Below are 20565 nucleotides of genomic sequence, written 5' to 3'. Positions count from 1 at the left end.
TAGTACCAATAAAATTAATAAAAATGAATAGAGGTAAGAAAAGTTGGAGTCTAAAAGTGTGCAAATCCAATTTAGGCCCTACCAGGATTTTAAATTTGACAAGATCTAGTTCTAGTATATTTAGTTTAAGAGTAGACAAAATGATTATGTACGCCCAAAAAAATTGTTTCATAATTAGTTTAAATGAAACACAGTTAAAAAAAAAAAAAACAAATATCTGGCGGTAAAATTTTTATGAAAGCAAAAGGAATGAAAAAAATTGAATTTCAGGTTAATCTTACCATGGCATTAATTAACTACAGTTGCATAAATTATCTACATTTATTTCTTAGTAGGGTTTATCCATAAATAACGTCACGCTTTTTAACGATTTTTACCTCCCTTCCCTACGTCGAACATCGTCGCAAAAAGCCAGACCCTGTTTATTAATTAAAACTGTTTTCTAAACCCACTCACCCCCCCCCCCCCCCCGTCTATGAGTGTGACATCTGCATTCCGTGCAATAAGGGATTGGGGTGGGTAGAGAGCTTTAGGCATCTTCACTAGCATGATACAAGTCATCGGGGGGGGGGGGGGGGGGCAAATCAAATGTTTCATAATTATGCCTATTTACATCTATGACACATTTTACAATTTAATGTCAAAATACAAGTTGTTAAAATAGTAGCGACTAGTTTCGAGTCATTAAAATAATCAGTAATGTAATGTCTAAAAAAAGAAGAGAAACTATCGAGGTAAATCAAGCCATACGCACTCTGAATAAAATGGAGGAATTTGTATTTATGGTAATGTTAAATTTGTGGAGTTGCTTGTACAAAAGACCCCCCCTCCCCCCTTTACATTCACACATATATACGCACATTAGTCTAGATCTGTACTCTACTGTCGGATTTTGTAAACATGTTTTTAGGGATGAGCACGGTCATTTTGAAAAAAAAAATGTCATGATGTTGCTCACAAGCAGTGTTTCTTCCAGACTATTTTCTCCGGGGGGGGGGGGGGGGCACTTGAAATTTTCGGGGGGGGGGGGTAGACTTTCTTCGGGAGGGGGGGGGGGCGGACACTGTTAAAAGTATATATTTTCTATATAAATTATATAAATTTCATTTCGTTCGGGGGGGGGGGGGGGGCGGTAAAAATTTTTCGGGGGGGCTTCGCTTGGAAGAAACTCTGCTCACAAGAAATGCAGATATAGAAGGCATAGCAATGATGAAGATGGTGTTTTAATTAACATTGAGCCAAGAGACCAATTCAGAATCAAGCAGTAGCGTAGCGAGGGGGGGGGGGGGCATATGTCCCCGGGCGCCGACCTTAGGGGGTGCCAAAATGGGTTGGAAAAATAAATTGAAAGGTTGAGGGGGTGCATATCGAAAGTTTGAGGGGGGGGGGGTGCTAATCGAAAGTTTGAGGGGGGGGTTGCTACGCCTCTGGAATCAAGACATTTTACTCGTGATGAATGCATCCGTTCAAGTCTGACACATAGGGCCTCACTATACAATGGCGCTAGTGTATTGATGTTTTATTCTTCACTAAATGAGAAGATGCGGAAGATGAGATTCGTGAAGGATTTCATGCCAAACATATCATTAAAATGTGGTCATACATCTTGTAGGAGAACTCAAGCATTTAATTAACATGCTAGGCATATTATGTAGCCTATGCAGTGGCGTAGCGAGGACGGGTGTCACCCGGTGCGGCACTTAAAGGTGTCACCCCTCCCCCCCCCCCCCCCTTAGAGGCGTAGCGACCCTTCCCGGGGACAAACTTTCAAATTTTCGATTTGCACCCCCCTCCCTCAAATTTTCGATTTGCACCCCCTCCCCTCAAGTTTTTCTCTACATATTTTGCTATTTTCTGCCTTGGGGTCACCCCCCTAAATGGTGTCACCCGATGCGGTCCGCGCCCCACGCCCCCCCCCCCCCCCCCCTCGCTACGCCTGTGAGCCTATGGTTCTGCTGAACTTGAGAATCGGACACATCTTGATCTGTCTAGCCGCTAGCCTAAGGTAATGGTTAAAGATTTTGTCCAATCAGCATTTCCTATGCGGGAGCAGTTTTGAGATTGTTTCTTAGTGTAATGGTTGTACAACAAAAATTTGTTGTTAGCGCAATTTCCATTCTGGAGAATTGCGTTTATTAACTCGTCTTTTCTGGGAATGGATAAATGGATGGATGGATGGATGTGTGTCCGCAGCTTTAAGTCGTATCTCCTCCTCAACGAAGCAATATCGAGGACTAGTTCCAAAAGCAAATATGATAAGCAAGTTACCAGGATGAACATAGGTCAAAAAAATTCCGGGTTTCTTTCATGGATTTCCCGGAAAAGCCAAAAAACCTCGAAAAAAAAATCAGTTTTTGGCCCATATCTCGGCAACCAGACCACTTAGCGACTTGAAACATGTACCAATCGATTTATGCCGTAATTTAGAACAATATTGCCGAAGAAAGTTTTCAAAAATATCCTTTCGTTCGGTCACAAAAAATTTTTTGAATTAATTAAAATTTGGACCAAATTAGTAGGCATTTTATCCAACCACACCACACGCGTCATCACGTTCAATGGCTGCGACATCACGTTCGGTAGCTAGGCCTGCAATGGTTTTTTTTTAGTCATGTTACTCTATTGTAAATAAAACATGTAAAATACTGAAAAAAATTAATAAAAAACGTTGTAATAACTAACCAATGGTTTTACTAACCCTGCTCTTGATTTACGCTACGACAGAGCTATTTTTAGATAACATAAGGAAATTGCGCTAAAATGGTCACTAGACTTTTTTTAATTACTTGTTTCTTAGTATGATGTCGCGAAACGAAATTTTTTGCGAGTGGTCATCGATTAAAAGCGAGTTTCGGAGTTAGTCCACCCTCCCCAATCGTCACAAAAAGCTAACCCCTTCCCCCAAATATGACGTCACGCATAGGCGTGCTCCGACTTAAAATTTAGATTCTTTTTTTAAACAGCGATTTATTTCTAAAATATTTACTGAGCTCGGTCAACATTTAGTTGACCTATACTGATCCATCTTATACCTTAAAAATTTACTCTTGTTTTAAGTTCACAAAAAAAAATAATTCTAGCCTTTTTCAAACTTAAAGAATTATTGTCAGACCTTCTGACACCCCGCGACGCTTCGTTACAAAGGACAGCCCCCCTTCCCCAAACGACCTGAAACCAACTATTCCGCAATTAGTTTAATCAAATTTATTAGATTTATTTTTTTGTAAAAATTGGGGTAAACGCCACTGAGAAGAGGTCAGCTTATGTAGGCTGATTTTTAAACTGGCAACACTACTTGTTACAGTTTATAACCTTTACGGATTTGATAAAAACGATTGAAATAAAGAAAGTATTAAAACAATAAAATAAATTGATTGACAGTAGACCATACATCAACAACACATACAATATATATTTACTATTATTTCTACATATTTAATTAAAAATTAGTTTTTGTTTTCGTTTAAAAAACGTGTTCCTAGACTGGGAACTCTTAGTTTTTATTTTATTAAATTTTAAAAAATCATAACCTTTCAACTTTTTCGGAAAAATTGTGTTTTCGTAATCAAAATATCAATATTACAATAATAATAGATCTATATTAAAATCTAGATTCTAGATCTGGTTTATTGCTAATTATTACTATTATAATTAGACCATACTAGTTATAGCCTACCTATGAAAATTGTCCTTTATGTGAACACTTCACTTTAGCACTTTAGTTTACTTTAGAATTGGGCCTAGTATCTATTATTAATTATCTATAATCTATACTTAATTACTTATACTACTATACTTTATAATTATATTATTTAATATTTATAGACTTGTCATTCCTATAGTTACTTTAGTATATATATTATATTATACTATATACTATATATATTATAATCCTATCGAGTATCTAGTATCTATCGGCTATGTGACATGTAACTATATTGATATATTGTATATAGTAATATAAATAAATATAGTATATAGTATATAAAATAGATCTACTACTAAATAGTCTAGTAAACATTCAAGTAAATAATAAATACATTATTAAATTAATAAGATATTATTTAATATTTATTGTTTGCGTGACTAGTACTATTTACTACTAACTTAACTATGTAGTAGTATGTACTAGTACTATAATTAATAGTTATTTAATATTTATTATAGGCCTAATAACTATAATATAACTATTAGGCCTAATAACTGTTTATAACTTATATATTAATATATATTAATATATTAACACATACTTATACAATAGAAAGTCTAGTACTAAAACTAGTACCACTAAAGTTGACCAAGTATTAGCGGTGAATACTTTTGTGCTAGTGGCTATATTTTTAAAATCTAATTGTTCTTATTCCACCAAATACAGTTTCAGTATTTACTATTCAGTAGCGAGTAGATTGATACATATTAGTAATAGCCCTGCAAATTACATACATTCCATTAAAACACAATTACCTTTAGTGAGTGTGTGTGTGGGAGGGGGTGGATCATTAATATAACAAATTAATTAATTGGAAATAATCTTTTTTATTCCAACTATCAGTCATTCTATTACAACAATGAATATGTTTACAAGAGATGAAGCCTTGGAATTTTTAAAGTCTAATTTGGATATTAGGAATATTGAGGAAAGAATGAAGAATGACAGAAAGTCACTCCTGGATGAAATAATAATGAATATGCAAACACATTTACCTTTTCAAAATATCAAACTTTTAAGTGAGCCTCCAGAGTCAAGGTAAGCAAAACATATTATAATTGTATTAATAATGAAATTTAGATTATTTTAAAAATATTTTTTTCCAAGTTGCCACTTTGGTTTTGGTGAATGAAGTAGGTTACATTAGCTATATATCTGTATTCACTGCAATTACAAAAAGAATACTTTCAAACCTGACAACCTATGGGGAAGGTAGAGTTCGCTTGTTTCTGTGACATTGGCAAATGCGAGAATGGTGTGGTCAGCACTATGCCCAACCGCTTTTACTTTCCCTACTATGAGTGCAGTCAGGTACCCATCAGAGCTAGACAGACTTGAGCCCAGGATCTGAACTTGATACTCTTGGTTAAGCAGTCTAATGCTCTACATTCAACCACTCAGTAACTGCTACAGCAGCTATAATTCCAACCCATTCATATATTAATTAAAATATTATTGGTGTCAAGTATCTTTTTAAAATGGATGTTCACAGACTTTACAATTACTCATGGGTTGTTATTATTATTATCATTAAATTTTTGTTTTTAAATTATGTATATGTACTATATTATATATATATATATATATATATATATATATATATATATATATATATATATATATATATATATATATATATATATATATATATATAGGGCCCCTATATATATATATATATATATATATATATATATATATAGAGGCTCAATATTTTAATAAGGATTGTTTAACATTTAAACTAAGTGCTCAGAAATTATTAACAATTTTTAGCGCAATTTCCATTCTGGAGAATTGCGTTTATTAACTCGTCATTTCTGGGAATGGATGGATGAATGAATGAATGTATGGATGAATGTGTGTCCGGGCTTTAAGTCGTATCTCCTCCTCAAAGAAGCAATATCGATGACTAGTTCCAAAAGCAATTATGTTAAGCAAGTTACGAGAATGAGCATAGGCCATAAAAATTGCTGGTTTCTTTCATGTATTTCCCGGAAAAGCCAAAAAACCTCGAAAAAATGCAGTTTTTGGCCCATATCACGGCAACCAGACCACTTAGCGACTTGAAACATGTACCAATCGATTCCTGCCATAATTTAGAACAATATTGCCGAAGAAAGTTTTCAAAAATATCCTTTCGTTCGGTCACAAACATTTTTTTTGAATTAATTAAAATTTGGACCGAATTAGTAGGCATTTTTTCCAACCACACCACACGCGTCATCACGTTCAATAGCTGCTCCATCACGTTCACTGGCTGCGTCATCACGTTCAGTAGCTAGGCGCGCAATGGTTTTTAGTCATGTAACTCTATTGTAAATAAAACATGTAAAATACTGAAAAAAAAATTAATAAAAAACGTTTTAATAACTAACCAATGGTTTTACTAACCCTGGCCTGCTCTTGATTTATGCTACGACAGAGCTATTTTTAGATAACATAAGGAAATTGCGCTTAAATTGTCACAAGACTTTTTAATTACCTTGTTTACTTAATGGGCTTATGTAAAAAAAAAAATTTAATAATTTCAGAAAGAGACCATCATTGGATGACATAAAAGCTGACCTCATAAGTGGTATTGGAGGGCTGTGCTATAATCTTAATGTAGCAGCCTATTATCTTCTGAAAGCTGTAGGTTTTGATGTTGTACTAGCCCATGCTACATGTACATCATCCACAAAATTCCAAGACAATCATGTTGCAGTTTATGTCAGAAATGTTGAAAAGCCTGGTGATAGATTTATAGCAGAGGCAGGATTTGGTTTCCCAACCTATCGTGCAGTCAGTCTTGATTTCGAGAAAGAATCCCCAATATATATTGACTCTTTTATTGAATACAAGTATATAAAATATGAAGGGAATCTTTTGCGGATGCACAGGAAAGGTGAATTAATTAAGGGCACAACCAGCAAACCAGATGGTGTACATTTTTTCCTTGATGGCTGGAGGAGGTTTTATTTTGCTGACCTTACAAAGTTCACAACAAATATTGAAGATTTTTATCCACCTTTTGATCAGGTTTGCCAGATTTTTATTCATTAATTTTAAAACTGTTAAAACTGTTGAATAAAACAGCATATAGTTTCAATTTATAAAAATATCAAAGATAAAAAAGAATTTTAGTATGACAAAAATATATGGTATAAAAAATGTTTTTTTTTTTTTTTAAATTATTCATCACTTACTAAAATTCTCATCTATGAATCTATTGGATCTTAGAAAATTAAGAAGCTATACTTGGCTTTTTTCTACTAAAACAGCGGGAAATTAAAGCACAACATTTTGTTATATTTTCAATAGAAACAATATCTGCATGTTTAGGCTTTATTTAAACACATTTACTCCTTGAAAGACCATACTCTTAATTTATAAAAATTCTAATTATGTTATTTAGCAATATACGAAAATGACTAATCACTTACAATTTACATCAATGCTATTTTTCAGGTATTTCAAAACCCAAAAGCATCTCCATTCCATTTATCTTTTAGAATATTAGGTTTCCCAGACAGGAAAGCAGTCATGGTGATCAATGAAAAAACCTTGATAGAAGATGAAAATGGTTTGTATTTACTTAAATTATTTAAATATTCCTAAAGGTTGATTTAATGTGTTGAAATCAATCTATTACCTTTAATATTTAGAATTAGTATTTATTATTTAATAATAAAAATATTTAATTTAATCTTTCATTAGGTGAGCTGGTTCCAACACAAATTGAAGGAGGAGATGAAGGGATAGTTAATGCTGTGAAAAAATACTTTCCTGTCATTCCAGAAGAAATGACTAGAAAAGCATTGACGCACTGGAGAGAAGCTACTAAATCTTAAGTTTTTAAAACTTACAGTTAAAACACAATGATGATGTATGAGTGTTATGTGATACAAATTTATTTGAATAATAAAGCATATTATGTACTGTTTTATTAGTATTATCATACTTTAAGTCAATTTATTTTATATTATATCTTTATTGATTTTTAAAATTAAACCTTCATTGTTTTAGGAACTTGAATTTACACATTTTATATTGCAAGTTATATATCTAAATTGAAAAAAGTTGACTAATATAGTTTAAACTATATACAGCTTGGGATTATTCTAGAAATTTATTTACACAAATAAATATTTGTTACCCATTATGTAAAAATAAACCACATATAAAACTGTATATTCTTTTACATTAATTTTTTAAAGAAGCAATTTGTTTTACATCTAATCATTCTAATCAGAGTTTAAAAAACTTTAACAAGGAAGACTTGGTTATTATATTCATTAATTAAATGTTTTCTAGAACTTATAATACTATTCATTTTACTTTGCTGTTGTATTGACCATAGCAAATTGTGATTTTGATTGTGATATCTTATAACTTATATAAGCTATAAATTATATTTCTTATTCTTAAAAAAAAAACTCTATCTATTAGACATTTAGGCAGTGTTTTTTATTGTTTACTGTTTTACCATCAAATGCTTCTGTGAATTAGCTAGTTTTCTTTTTAATTAAATTTTTTATTGAATTTCATGAAATAATAAAAAAATGTTTTTATGAGTTGTTGGACTAAAATATAAAATATTTATGTGTACAGATTATGCCATATCTCTTGTTCAATCCTATAAAATCAGAATTAAAATTATTTTTAATAACCTAATTATGAAATTTTTTTAAAACTTTGTCAGTGTTGGGTAATCCTACTTGTGGGTGCAGTGATATTTCAAACCCAATTATAAGTTGCAAGGCTAACTAGGCTATTCATAATTTGGCCAGATATGAGTTCTGTATTAATATAATTCAAAATTTCAAGATTAACAATGGTTGATAGGTGATATGGAAATGTAGTTTCCAGTAACATAGACAAGATATAGGTTTTTTTTCTGCATAGACACCTTCAAATGTGATAATGCATATTTGCATCCCAGCAAAATATAATAATATACATCACTGTAAGGTGTAGTTTGTAAAATTTATGATTTTATTTCCAATAATACCAAATCTGATATCAATACTATTATAGATAAATGTTATATCCATAACAAAACTATTGTAAACCTATAGAAAATAGAAAAGATAGAACAGTAAAGTTAGTTGACAGTTAGATCTAGTTAAAAATCTAGTAGGTCTATGAATGTAGGACTATACAGGATTTGATGGATTAGTAGATTCCTATAGCAAGTGATGCACTTGCAAAACATATATACTCTACTGTTAATTTGGAGGGGGGGGGGGGCGCACTTTCTTTTCTAATCAAGTCATAAGGGGGTCGTCCATAAATGACGTCACCCTCGTAGGGGGGTCGGGGGGGGGGTCTGTAATTTTGTGACGGTGTGTGATGAGGGGGGGGGGGAGGTTACGATGGTGCGATGTCACACTTTTGCATTATAAAAAAAGCAATGTTAGAAATCGAATTTTAGACGTTATTTCGCGTTTAAGAAAACTGTTTTAATAAATTGTAATAGGAATTGATTAAAATATTCTATTTTGACAGAGTTCAGACAGGATTTTAGAAAAATATCGATGTTTAAAAAAAAATTCAACTGCAATTTTGAGGGGGGGGGGTTGTAGGCTGAGGTGTGACGTCATTTTAGGGAGGGGGTCTGGCTTTTTGACGACGTGTGACGGAGCGGAGGGGAAGTAAAAATCGTCAAAAAAAGCGTGACGTCATTTATGGATGACCCCTAACCTACTCTTTAGATTGCCATCATTTTGATATTAGGCGACTAGTCACAGATATCAATAACAAGTAAGTATTGAACATCTTTAAAAACTGAAAAATTGACTGCATTCACATGCTTTTTAAATAAGCCTACTAGAGATCTAGATCTAAATGTTGTTTTCGGTACTTAAAATGACCACGATAAACAAAATTTAAAATCTCCATGTAGTCTGCGACCGTAAGTGAGACATTAGTATTAGATCTCTAGAACTAAGTAATAAAAGTAAGGTCTGCTGATTTAATGTTTTCATTTAGAAAATCTAGACTAATAGATCTAGATCTATTCTAGATCTATAATCTATGGAGTAGATTAGAAGAGTTAAGAAAATAAGAAGAGTTAGATCTAGAAACTAGAATTATTCGGTGGAATGGAGGCGAGCGAGTTGACGAGATTCCGTCCCCAATGTTGTTGACATGGAATAAAAACGTGCTTTTTAAGATTTAGACCGTAAAAAAAATAAAAAATAAAAACTTAAGCCTAAAATTAATTTAGAAATTTTATATTTTTAGAATAAATGCTATAAAAGTTGCAAATCCAGAGAACTTGAAAATAATTTGTTGAGTTTAAGGCTACATTTCTATTTATTTTCATCAAGCCTAAGTTAAAACCGGATGTTTCACTTTCGTAAGACAAATATTGATTGGCTGTACAGTAACTTAGTGATCGATAACTATTTGTTTACAAAACTTTGCAGATCAAGTTTTTAAATAACAATGCAAATTAAAAACCCCATGACCTAGTTTTCTATTTTTAGCTTACAATGTGTACAATAAAATCAATGACGGCCTATCCAATAGCAGGATGCCATTGTTTATGTCGCCATTACACGTGAAAACCAAATTGTTTTTGCTTTTTTTTAAATTTTTATTTAGTTACCGAAAATATTATATTATAAACATCAAATACATCCAATCTTTAGTAAAGTCCGAAAAAAACCAGATAGACAGGATTTTATAACCATATTAATTGTAACTACGCTGTGCATGATTTTTAAACTAATTTATACACCTCTCAAATACCTTTGAGAGTTTTCTCGCTCGTGTCCATTATTGGTAATCTATCGTTTTGGGTACGTAAAATCACCCGCGACTAGTAATGTGAAAAACAGGTGACTCCTTACATTTTAATAATTATTTCACATTTTGAGGAGGATTTATGTTTTAAAAATACAAAAATGTTTCCTTGTTTCATTTATGTACCTGTTTTTAAACAATTGAATTAAAACTTTTCAGTAATAAATGAAGACTAGCGATGTTTCCAACAGATGCAACCATGCTCATTTACTATAGCAGCCATCTTGTTAAAGTTTTATTTTTATAGACTTAAAGCGCAAGATTCAGGCGGAAGTCACTCTATTTTACAAATGGCTGCTGTTTATATAGGAAATCTTGCTTGCAGACACTGCTGTTTAAAGTTAATTTCTGGCCTATATTGATATATTTAGCCATTGATTTAGGTTTATTATTCATTTATCTATAATATTTGACACAAAAATTTCACAATATACTTCTATTACAGCCTTGACAATGAGGTAACGTTTTCGTACATTAATAGCCGTGGGCGATTTTACGTACCCAAACCGATAGATTACCGAATTATTGTCTCAGTTCACGAGTTCAGTCAGTGCAGTGACTCAGTGTAAACTGTAAACTGCTAAGTCGACAGTGAGTGTTGAAATGAAAGGCACATGATATAATATTATTATTAATGAATGGGACTGTGAAAATGCGATAATTGCCCCCCCTCCCCCTCCATGCGCCTAAAACAGGTCGCTATGCCTCTCTGCATGTGCATCAGTCATCATTTTGTGGTTGCTAAAAAAACAAATATTAAATAGCCTAAATATTAATAATGATCATAATCTTATAATGGTGATAATGGCTATTTTTAGTATTAGGCCTAGCCTATTTATTTTTAATAAAATTATTAGCCTCTACTCTAGGGTGGCTACTGGACATTACCCCCTCATCCCACCCAGATATCCCCCTCCCCTTTAATTACCCCCTAAGGAATTACCAACCCCCCCCATCCACCAAGATAGAATCCTAATTCTAACTCCAACTCTATACCTTTATCCTAACCTTAAGACCAAGATGAAAAACCTAAGAATTCACCTCACTCTAAAATTAACCCAAAACCAAACCCAACTATATATTTAAGCCAAAACCTTAACCCTAGGTCTAACCCTAACCCTAGACCTAGCCCAGAATCAAACCCTAGCTCTAACCCTAGCTGAACCTAAAGCTATGACCCGGGGGGGGGTAATGTCCTACTGGGTGGGGGTGAATGCCCTGTTCCTGTCTAGGGCCACGTTTTGTATTTGTATGTTCAGTTTCCTGCTCCTATTCTTCATGATAATGAATCATAATGGGCCTATATTTTATTTCAGCTTGCTGAGTTAAATTTCAAATTAAATTACAAGCCTATGCTGTATTTGTGATAGTTAAAAAATGTCTGCAGAGATAACCGACTTGTTCACTTTTTGTTCTGGCACTCGACAGCAAAGCACAGAAAGGGTATGGATTATTTTATTTGGTAGGCTAATTATTAGTATTATAATTAATGATAAAAAAGTTTATTCAAATTAATGAAGATGGAAGTTTCCTATTAGTATTTACCGTATGGTGCACTTCCATTACCAAACGTACACATAGGTTATGCAATATACCTATAGTTTCACCAGTGATGTATCTTAATTTCTTTTGATTGATTGTGTAAGTTTGGTTAGAATTTGTTTAAAAAACTAATCCCATTTTTAGCGCAATTTCCATTCTGGAGAATTGCGTTTATTAACCCGTCATTTCTGGATGTATGAATGTCTGGATGGATGGATGGATGTGTGTCCGCAGCTTTAAGTCGTATCTCCTCCTCAACGAAGCAATATCGATGACTAGTTTCAAAAGCAATTATGTTAAGCAAGTTACGAGGATGAACATAGGCTATAAAAATTCCGGGTTTCTTTCATGGATTTCCCGGAAAAGCCAAAAAACCTCGAAAAAAAGCAGTTTTTGGCCCATATCTCGGCAACCAGACCACTTAGCGACTTGAAACATGTACCAATCGATTCCTGCCATAATTTAGAACAATATTGCCGAAGAAAGTTTTCAAAAATATCCTTTCGTTCGGTCACAAAATTTTTTTTGAATTAATTAAAATTTGGACCGAATTAGTAGGCATTTTTTCCAACCACACCACACGCGTCATCACGTTCAATAGCTGCACCATCACGTTCTATGGCTTCGTCATCACGTTCAGTAGCTAGGCGCGCAATGATTTTTAGTCATGTAACTCTATTGTAAATAAAACATGTAAAATACTGAAATTTTTTTTTAATAAAAAACGTTTTAATAACTAACCAATGGTTTTACTAACCCTGCTCTTGATTTACGCTACAACAGAGCTATTTTTAGATAACATAAGGAAATTGCGCTAAAATTGTCACTAGACTTTTTAATTAACTTGTTTTTAATTTTAAAGTGACATTTGATATTAAGGCCCTATTGAAAATGTATTATTAGATTAATAAGTAAATTTAAAGTAAAGTTAAGGATAAAAAAGAAAACAGTATCATTTTTTTTTATTATGTTGATATTCATTTCCAAATTGAATATGAACTTTTTATTCAAAATGTATTAAAAGTAGTTTAAAGTAAAATAAAGATTCTCAAGCATTTAAGTAAACAAAGCCTTTGTGCAAAGGGTATAATTTTAAAATTTATTTTGATGTTACATTCTAATTGTACTTTGATAAACTGTTTTTAAATTTTTAAATTTTTTTCCATTTACTTAGTTGACGCCACATAAGTTGTCAATTATGGCATTAGTTTATAAGTACCAGTTACTGTGTGGCCTCCAAGATAAAATAGATGAAAGTATTGATTCCTCCGAAGTTTTGACAGATAGAGAGAAAAGAGTTTTTATGGTGATCTTGCTCAACCTGCTTCAGGTTTCCAGTTTTTTTTTTATTATTTACATTTCAAAAGCTCATAGTATGTTTACCATAAATATTCATTTAAAATAATTTTTCTTGTGTAAAGAGATTTTTCATTTAATCATTTTTTTGTCAACTCTCCTGCATTCAGAGTCCAGATATGGATTTGAAAACATTACGTCAACATATTGATCCTGTATTGAAGCCTGCTATTTTAGATTATTTGTATGAGTTGTAAGTAATTTATACTTGTTGATTATCATATTATTATGATTTTTCTATTTTTGCATTGCTTATTAAACTATGAGTACTTAAATTTAAATAAATAAACATTTAAATTGTCATAGCTATATTAGCAGTTATTGAAGACTGTTTTATGTTTATTTTTTCTTTACTTTACTATTTATAGCATGTTTTTAAGAATATTTTAAAATTGTTCTTTAAAAGCATGTTGTAAGGTACTTTTGTATATTTTCATCAATGTAAAGTACTCTTAAAGTATTGGAAAGTCTCTAGTTTAGAATCCGGACTCAAATCTGTAGGATATCCCTGAGTTCACTATGCTCTGATGGGTACCTGATTTAAGTTAGCAAAGTAAAGGTGTCAGGGCATAGAATTTACCACACTATCCCTTCATATATCATAGTCACAGAAACAGCTGAATGCTACCGTCAGGTCCAAAATGATAACTTTTCTTTATTTCTATATCCAGATTGAGGACTATTGCTGATTCTGGTGTCAAGCCTATCAATGATTTTTTTGACAATGTTTCCTCTTTGTTGTTATCTGGTGAAAAAGAAGGTGTCATTCGCAGAGAGAGTATCATGGGTAAATTTAATTATGAAAATTTTTCACTTTCATTATTTATTAATTTTATTTAGACATGTTTAGTCATCTTGTTGTGTTATTTATTAAAGCTATAATTATATAGAAAACTTACTAATTAAGGAGAGAAATTAATTCTGTTTTTTGTTTTGTTTTGCAATGCTCTGCTAGGTCTTTATATCAGAAGGATGGAGCTAGCTTATAATGAAATGTCCTTTAGTCAAGTTGTTGACATGCATGTAAGTACCAGCTTTAAAAAATTCATAGAATTCAAATACTATGTACTCTATAGAAATTTTACATAAGAATTCTAAGTTTGAAAAGAAAACCTCTCTAATGTGATGTAACATTGCTAGCTTTCTATAAGAGAGAATGTATGGTTATATTTTTAAAATATTTTAAAAATAGAATAAAGTGCGAAGATATTATGAAGCTGGCTTTCCAGAATGCAAGGAAGAAATAGACAGGTTCTCTTCTAGGAAGTCAAGTATTCATGGCATATCTGATACAGCTTTGAGCATGTCATTGCTAGAAGATAGCCCATCTATGGACTCTATTAACGGACAGTAAGATTTCCATTGTTACATAAGTTACCCAGTTTAAAATAAAAGTTTGCTGTTTTTTATCAAGCTGATCATTTGTTGTAAAACAGCGAACTGTACAATATTAATTTTTTTATTTTACATTTTTGACCTATTTCTAAGGAAAAAATGTTCTACTTTGAGATGCGGAAATTGTTTTCTCAAATTTATTAATAAAGTTTTATACTCTGCAGAAGTTTCTTTTCAAAGAAGCAAGCAGAATATTTTATCGCAAACCAGGCTCAAATGCTCAGTCACAATGAAGGGAAAGCACTCTCACCTGAACAGCTGCAGCAAAAAATTTCTAACATACTAGCAGCTAATCCTGACATGGCAGAGGCAGTGAGTATTTGAGTTTTTCAACAAAAATTTAATCTTCGTAAAATAGTTATAATTTTTTACCAAGTGTCGTTGATATAAAGTTTAAACAGCTAATGTTGCTTGGATGTTGGACCAGTTCGACTGTAGTTTTGTTGTAGAGTATATACTAAGGGGGACGTTAAAAATATAGCGAATAGGTTGCATAGATAAATAATCTGAGGGAGGCTGAAGTTATCAGTATATTCATAGATAGAAGTCAGAGTAGTCAATAATAGTGATAGGTATTTATTTTAGTAGTTTTTGTATAGTGATGTTCAAGAAAAAAGCATAGTTTTACTGTGTTATTCAAGACTTTTGGGTGATATGAGTGTCCATCAGTAGGGGCCAAAGACAGGTTTTTCTAAACAAAGATAATCCTAGTACCAGTGTGTTTCCCTTACCACCACATATGAATGAAGCATAATATAACGTGCTTAGTCTAAGAGAATAATTAATTCTATCTCCAGCACTTTCTGAGCTACATCAACAGTTTACGAGTGAAAGAATATTGTACGGCTGTCCACAGTCTGTACCATTACTTTGATAGAAAGGCTTGTGCGGTGCACGATGGAAACGTCAGCAAGAAGAAGGGTGTGGCTGAAGAGGTGGCGATGAGATATGCGGCATTAAATCTTGCATCTCTGCAGTTCCGCTTTGGCAATAAGTGAGTAATGTCCCTAAATTTGAGTAATGTCACTAAATTTGCATTCAACCTCTTTGCTCAATATTATGCCTAAAGTAACCTTTTGTTATTGCTGATAAAGTAGAAATTAAGTTGTTTTTTTTTAAATGTAAAAGCTTGTGTCCACTAATATAGTCTTTTGAAACTAATAGCTAACTTTTTACGGGATCCAAAACCAGTTTCTTCCAATTATTCTTTAAAATTTGTTGCTAAGTTAGAAATATAACAATATTTTGGCTATTCTATATATTTTTATATTTTTTATGGTGATTATAGAGAAGAATGTCGAGCAGCCTTACAAGAAGCCATAAGAATGGCCCAAGAAAGTAATGACCAGATATGCTTACAGCATGCTTTGGTAGGTATTCCTTTTTAATTTTTTTTTAATTCTTGATGTATATCACAAAATCATTTACTGAATTCTTGTTCTACCGACAAATGTTAAGCTTTTCAAAATATAAGTTATAGAGGACATAACAGAGCTAGAAATTGAAGGCACAAGTTTACAGCTTAAGTGTAAAGTTTGAATACGACATGTTTGTTGTTTTACAGGTGTGGTTAAACCTGTTAGGTGAAAGTCATACAGGTGTGACACAGTTGGAAAGATCAATCAGAAAAACCATAGACCTCTCTCTTCCAGTAAGTTTTAGGTTATCTTTTTTTACCATTTTAAAAAGATTTTAATGGTTTGTGATAAAGAAAACAAATTTTACAAGTATTTAACTTTAGATTTATTTAAATCTATGCTTTCATAACCTCGACAAGTTTCTGTATCCAGCTCTGATGGGTACCTAGCTCACATTAGGGAAAGTAAAGGTAGCTGGGCATAGTGCTGACCATACTATTCCTTCATCTGTCGAGGTCACAGAAACAGGTGAACTCTAATTCACTTGCCCCATAGACTGTCAGGTTTGGAAGGGGAACTACCTTACTTTACTTAACATTTCCTGTGACTGTTATGATTGTAAGCAACATTTTTATAAATGAAATTTCATGAATTTCCATCATATTATCTTTATTTGCAGAATCTGACTGTGTTGGGGTTGAACTGGATAAGTAAAGGTCTTGGCACTGGAACTGAACTACCTGCAAGGTAGGTGTTTACCTGAAATGCTTCTCACAGTTTTTTAAATTACTGCTAACTTATAGTGCAGCTATAGTTAAGTTGATAACTTAGTTTAAGATTTTATAAATATAAATCTCAGTTGTCTAAAACTGTCAAACTGCTGGTTGTTTCTTTTTCTTTAATTTTTTCTTTTGAGGTGATGTGATGGAAAATTAATTCACTTATCCCATTTTTTTATGTGCTTGCTAAAGAGTTTTCTTATTTAAATTATCTATCATCTCATTATGTGTACCTCATGGACAGATTGTATATTTATTAATGTAGGTGTAACGTTATATTCTTAATCGATTTGTTGAATAGAAAAGCACCAGCATTAATTGTATGAAACAATTCTTAGTGGTTCTTGTTAGTAAAATCTTGTGCCATGCTTATAATTTTAAATATTTGATCACTATGTGGTGACTGCAAATTATACATTTTTCTATTTTTCTTAATTATTATTACCAACCTTTTTTTTTTCTAGAGTAATAGACTACTTCACTCAAAGTAATCTGATAAACTGCATGCATTCAAACTATGGAATGATTTCATCTGGTTGTGTGCAGAGGGCTGCCATGTGGCATTACTATGGGAAAAGGTTTGTTAAATAATTTTATTATTTTACACAATTTATAATTTGTTTACTTAAAGAAATTGTATTTTAATTTAATTGGATCAAAGATTACATTTTCTTTACATGAAAAAAAATTAATTTTAATCTAAGTGGGTTTTTATTTTTTCATGTGTTAGCACTTTTTAACAATAAGGGTAAATTAATTCTCTGCTGTTAACTTTTTTGTTTTCTTCAGAGAGTTGTGTTCCCTGGACAATCAAATGGTTCTCAATCTAAACACAAGCATAAATGGTGTCTATTACAATGGGCAAGCAGTTTGCATTGCTTTATGTAACTTAGCTCAGCTACATGCAGATATTGTAAGTACCTCGAACTAACAAATTATTTGTTAACTTTATTTTGTTATCTATTTTATGTTTTATTACGCTTATACTATTTATATAAAATATTATTTTTGTTAATATATAAACACTTATTTATGTCAACTGCATAGTCTGATGCCATTTCTAATGCACAAAAAAAACTCTTGTAGGAGTTTTTCATATTTTGATTTTCTTGATCTAGTTAAATATAATTATTATTTTAATTTTCTATTTCTTCTTATTAATTTTAAACAAAGTTAATTTTTATTTGAAAATAACAGGGGGAATACACAGTGGCTGCTGATATTCTAAACCAAGCCAAATTAAGGTTCCCATTCAACTCACCTCACTGTGAAATCTGGCAATCTTGTCAACAGAGGATAGCCTTCTATCGTTCACTGAATAATAGAAAATTGAATGCAGCAGAACAAATTTTAGTAGATTTACAAGCAGTTGATGAACCTGAAGCTAAAATAAGGTTTTTAATTATTCTATTGACTAATTTATGTTATGAAGTTAAGTTTTTAATAATATTTTTTGATAAAGCATTTTTTTTAAATTTGAGTAAAGTCTTTATGAATTATAATATTAATTAATATGTAGGTAAATTAGTTCCATACTATTTTTCACTTTTCTGTAGAAAGCCAATTTTATTAAGAGAACAAGGCCAGGTAACAGAAGCATTTTCTTGCTTGGATAAATTATTAACAGAATGTGATAAAGAAAAATCTGGCTATTATGCTGATTTTAGATGTCGGTGAGTGAACAGAGCATTAATAATTTATTTTAAAGGAAAATAGGTAGCAATATAGTTAAAGCTTTTAAAAGTAAAATAAAGGAGGGTTTTTTTTTTCAAATATTTAATTGAAGAAATTTTAATTGCCACCAAAATTTTGTTTTAATGCCAGTAATTTTTTCATTGTAATTTCCTGTTATTATATCTATATCATGGTTATACTTTTCATCCAATAGTGTTTTGCTTGAGTTAGCATCCCTATACATAGCCACTGGCAATCACAGTGTTGCTGTTATACATATCACAGACTGTATTGCCCATGCAAAGAAACACTACCTAGAGTTGTATGTTGGTATGGGAACAGCTTACTTAGCATTTGTACAGGTAAGAAAACAATTGCCAATTTTTAAAAATAGACAAAGTGTTTCTACTAGCAGATGTCTTATTTGTGAAAACTGCAGGTGTGAAGTTATAAACGTTTATTACCAGAATAAGAAAAAATCATATGTAATAGAATACAGTGCCCTCTCAGACTTTGTGGTTCATGAAAGAAGCAAATTTATTACAAAATATTTTTTGTTTGTAACCCTGTTTGAACTAGACAATTTCCAATTAAAGTTTTAGTACATTTTTGACATTTTTTTAGAAGGGCATAAAATGGGAAAATGTTATTTTAAAAAGTTTACTGACTTAAATTATTGGTATACAACACTAATTTATTTAAAGCATTATGAAAACTGATACTGTTGTATGTAAATTGCCTTTTTCCCTTTTAATCAATATTGTTGCATCTTTTTTAACCACTATATTTTCTACTTGATTTAACCCATTGAATTGTATCTTGCTTCAGTTGAATATGAATTTACCAGAACAAGGCTTGCAGCTATTAGAAGTTCAGCTCACCAGGATCCTGACTAATGCCACAGCTCAGGATAAGGCGCGGGCTTTATTTGTCTACACCAAGTGTAAAGTCGCGGCAGCCAAGAATCTCAGCACAACACAAAGAAAAACAGGTACCCTTGTTCATTCACACTTTTCATTTTTACTCCTAAACAGACTGGAATTTTAATTGAATCAACGGAGCCATATATATATAATTCTTTCAAATTTTTTTATTTGCCAGTATTTATGTTTGGGTTATTTCAGAAACATAACAAAAAATAGCTTGGTACTTCTGCTAAACAAATCTTCCTTTTAATTCTACAAAATTTACCAAGTTGGTATTAGGGTGCTTATTTTTAAAAACATTTTATGTAAAAAAAATTGTCAGATTACCAAGTGTAAATAAATATAATAATTATTTTTTACAGTTTATGATTTTGTTTAACAGAGTTAAAAGCTTTTCTATTTCTTTCAATTGCTAGTTAATTATTTAGTACATTTGTTCATTTTTATTTTATCCCATTTTTCTCTCCACAGAATTGGTTTCAGCTTTGAGCTTGATGTCAACAGTCACATCTTTATTCAAGGCAGCAGAGGCTTACATGTTGGAAAAAGATGCCTTGTACTACCAGTCTTTGTTATACAATGAAATAGGGGACACTGAAAATAGAAACCATTGTGCACACCAGTTTAAGCAGTTAGATAAATTTTACCCTACACTGAGCTCAATTGCTATAAATGTAGTATAAATTGTAAAGATATGTCTGTGTTATGCTGTATATTATTTGGATATTATATAAAAAATGTTTTGTATATTACATATAAAGCACATTTTATGTCTTGGTTTAACAAAAGCATTTAAAAAATACAAAAAACTACATCAGAATCAGGTTAGAAAAAAATCATTTATAAAGGAGTTAGATATTTTATTTAAGACTTAATTGGTTACAAATATTTAAAAAATAAAATAAATATTTCTAAACTGAAACTGTAAATAATGTATTTGCTGTAACCTGACTTTGTTATTGTAAGTTCATAAAAAATAAACTGTTGTTATTCTGATAATTATCTTGTTCTCTTCTAAATGTGTGTTAATGCTGGTTAGT

General features: G+C 31.7%; 2 protein-coding genes across 2 annotated transcripts; both read left to right on the top strand.

The window, feature by feature from the left end:
- Positions 1 to 4520: 4520 nt before the first annotated feature.
- Positions 4521 to 7957, top strand: LOC131950268 (uncharacterized). The gene is made up of 4 exons (XM_059312349.1): positions 4521 to 4747; positions 6238 to 6724; positions 7154 to 7268; positions 7403 to 7957. The coding sequence occupies exons 1-4, from the start codon at positions 4569 to 4571 to the stop codon at positions 7534 to 7536; spliced, it is 915 nt and encodes a 304-aa protein (XP_059168332.1). The 5' UTR covers positions 4521 to 4568; the 3' UTR covers positions 7537 to 7957.
- A 3851-nt stretch (positions 7958 to 11808) lies between these two features.
- Positions 11809 to 20452, top strand: LOC131950269 (anaphase-promoting complex subunit 5). The gene is made up of 18 exons (XM_059312350.1): positions 11809 to 11938; positions 13212 to 13367; positions 13504 to 13586; positions 14065 to 14180; positions 14349 to 14416; positions 14586 to 14743; positions 14953 to 15100; positions 15586 to 15782; positions 16077 to 16158; positions 16353 to 16439; positions 16826 to 16893; positions 17390 to 17503; positions 17715 to 17838; positions 18123 to 18319; positions 18482 to 18598; positions 18814 to 18961; positions 19428 to 19590; positions 19997 to 20452. The coding sequence occupies exons 1-18, from the start codon at positions 11873 to 11875 to the stop codon at positions 20206 to 20208; spliced, it is 2304 nt and encodes a 767-aa protein (XP_059168333.1). The 5' UTR covers positions 11809 to 11872; the 3' UTR covers positions 20209 to 20452.
- The last annotated feature ends 113 nt before the right edge of the window (positions 20453 to 20565 follow it).

Source organism: Physella acuta, unplaced genomic scaffold (assembly GCF_028476545.2).
Source record: "Physella acuta isolate Inbredline_101_S28 unplaced genomic scaffold, ASM2847654v3 ptg000748l, whole genome shotgun sequence".
Classification (NCBI taxonomy): Eukaryota; Metazoa; Mollusca; class Gastropoda; family Physidae; genus Physella; species Physella acuta.
The sequence above is the reverse complement of the archived record's forward strand: the minus strand, read 5'-3'. Positions and strand labels throughout refer to the sequence as shown.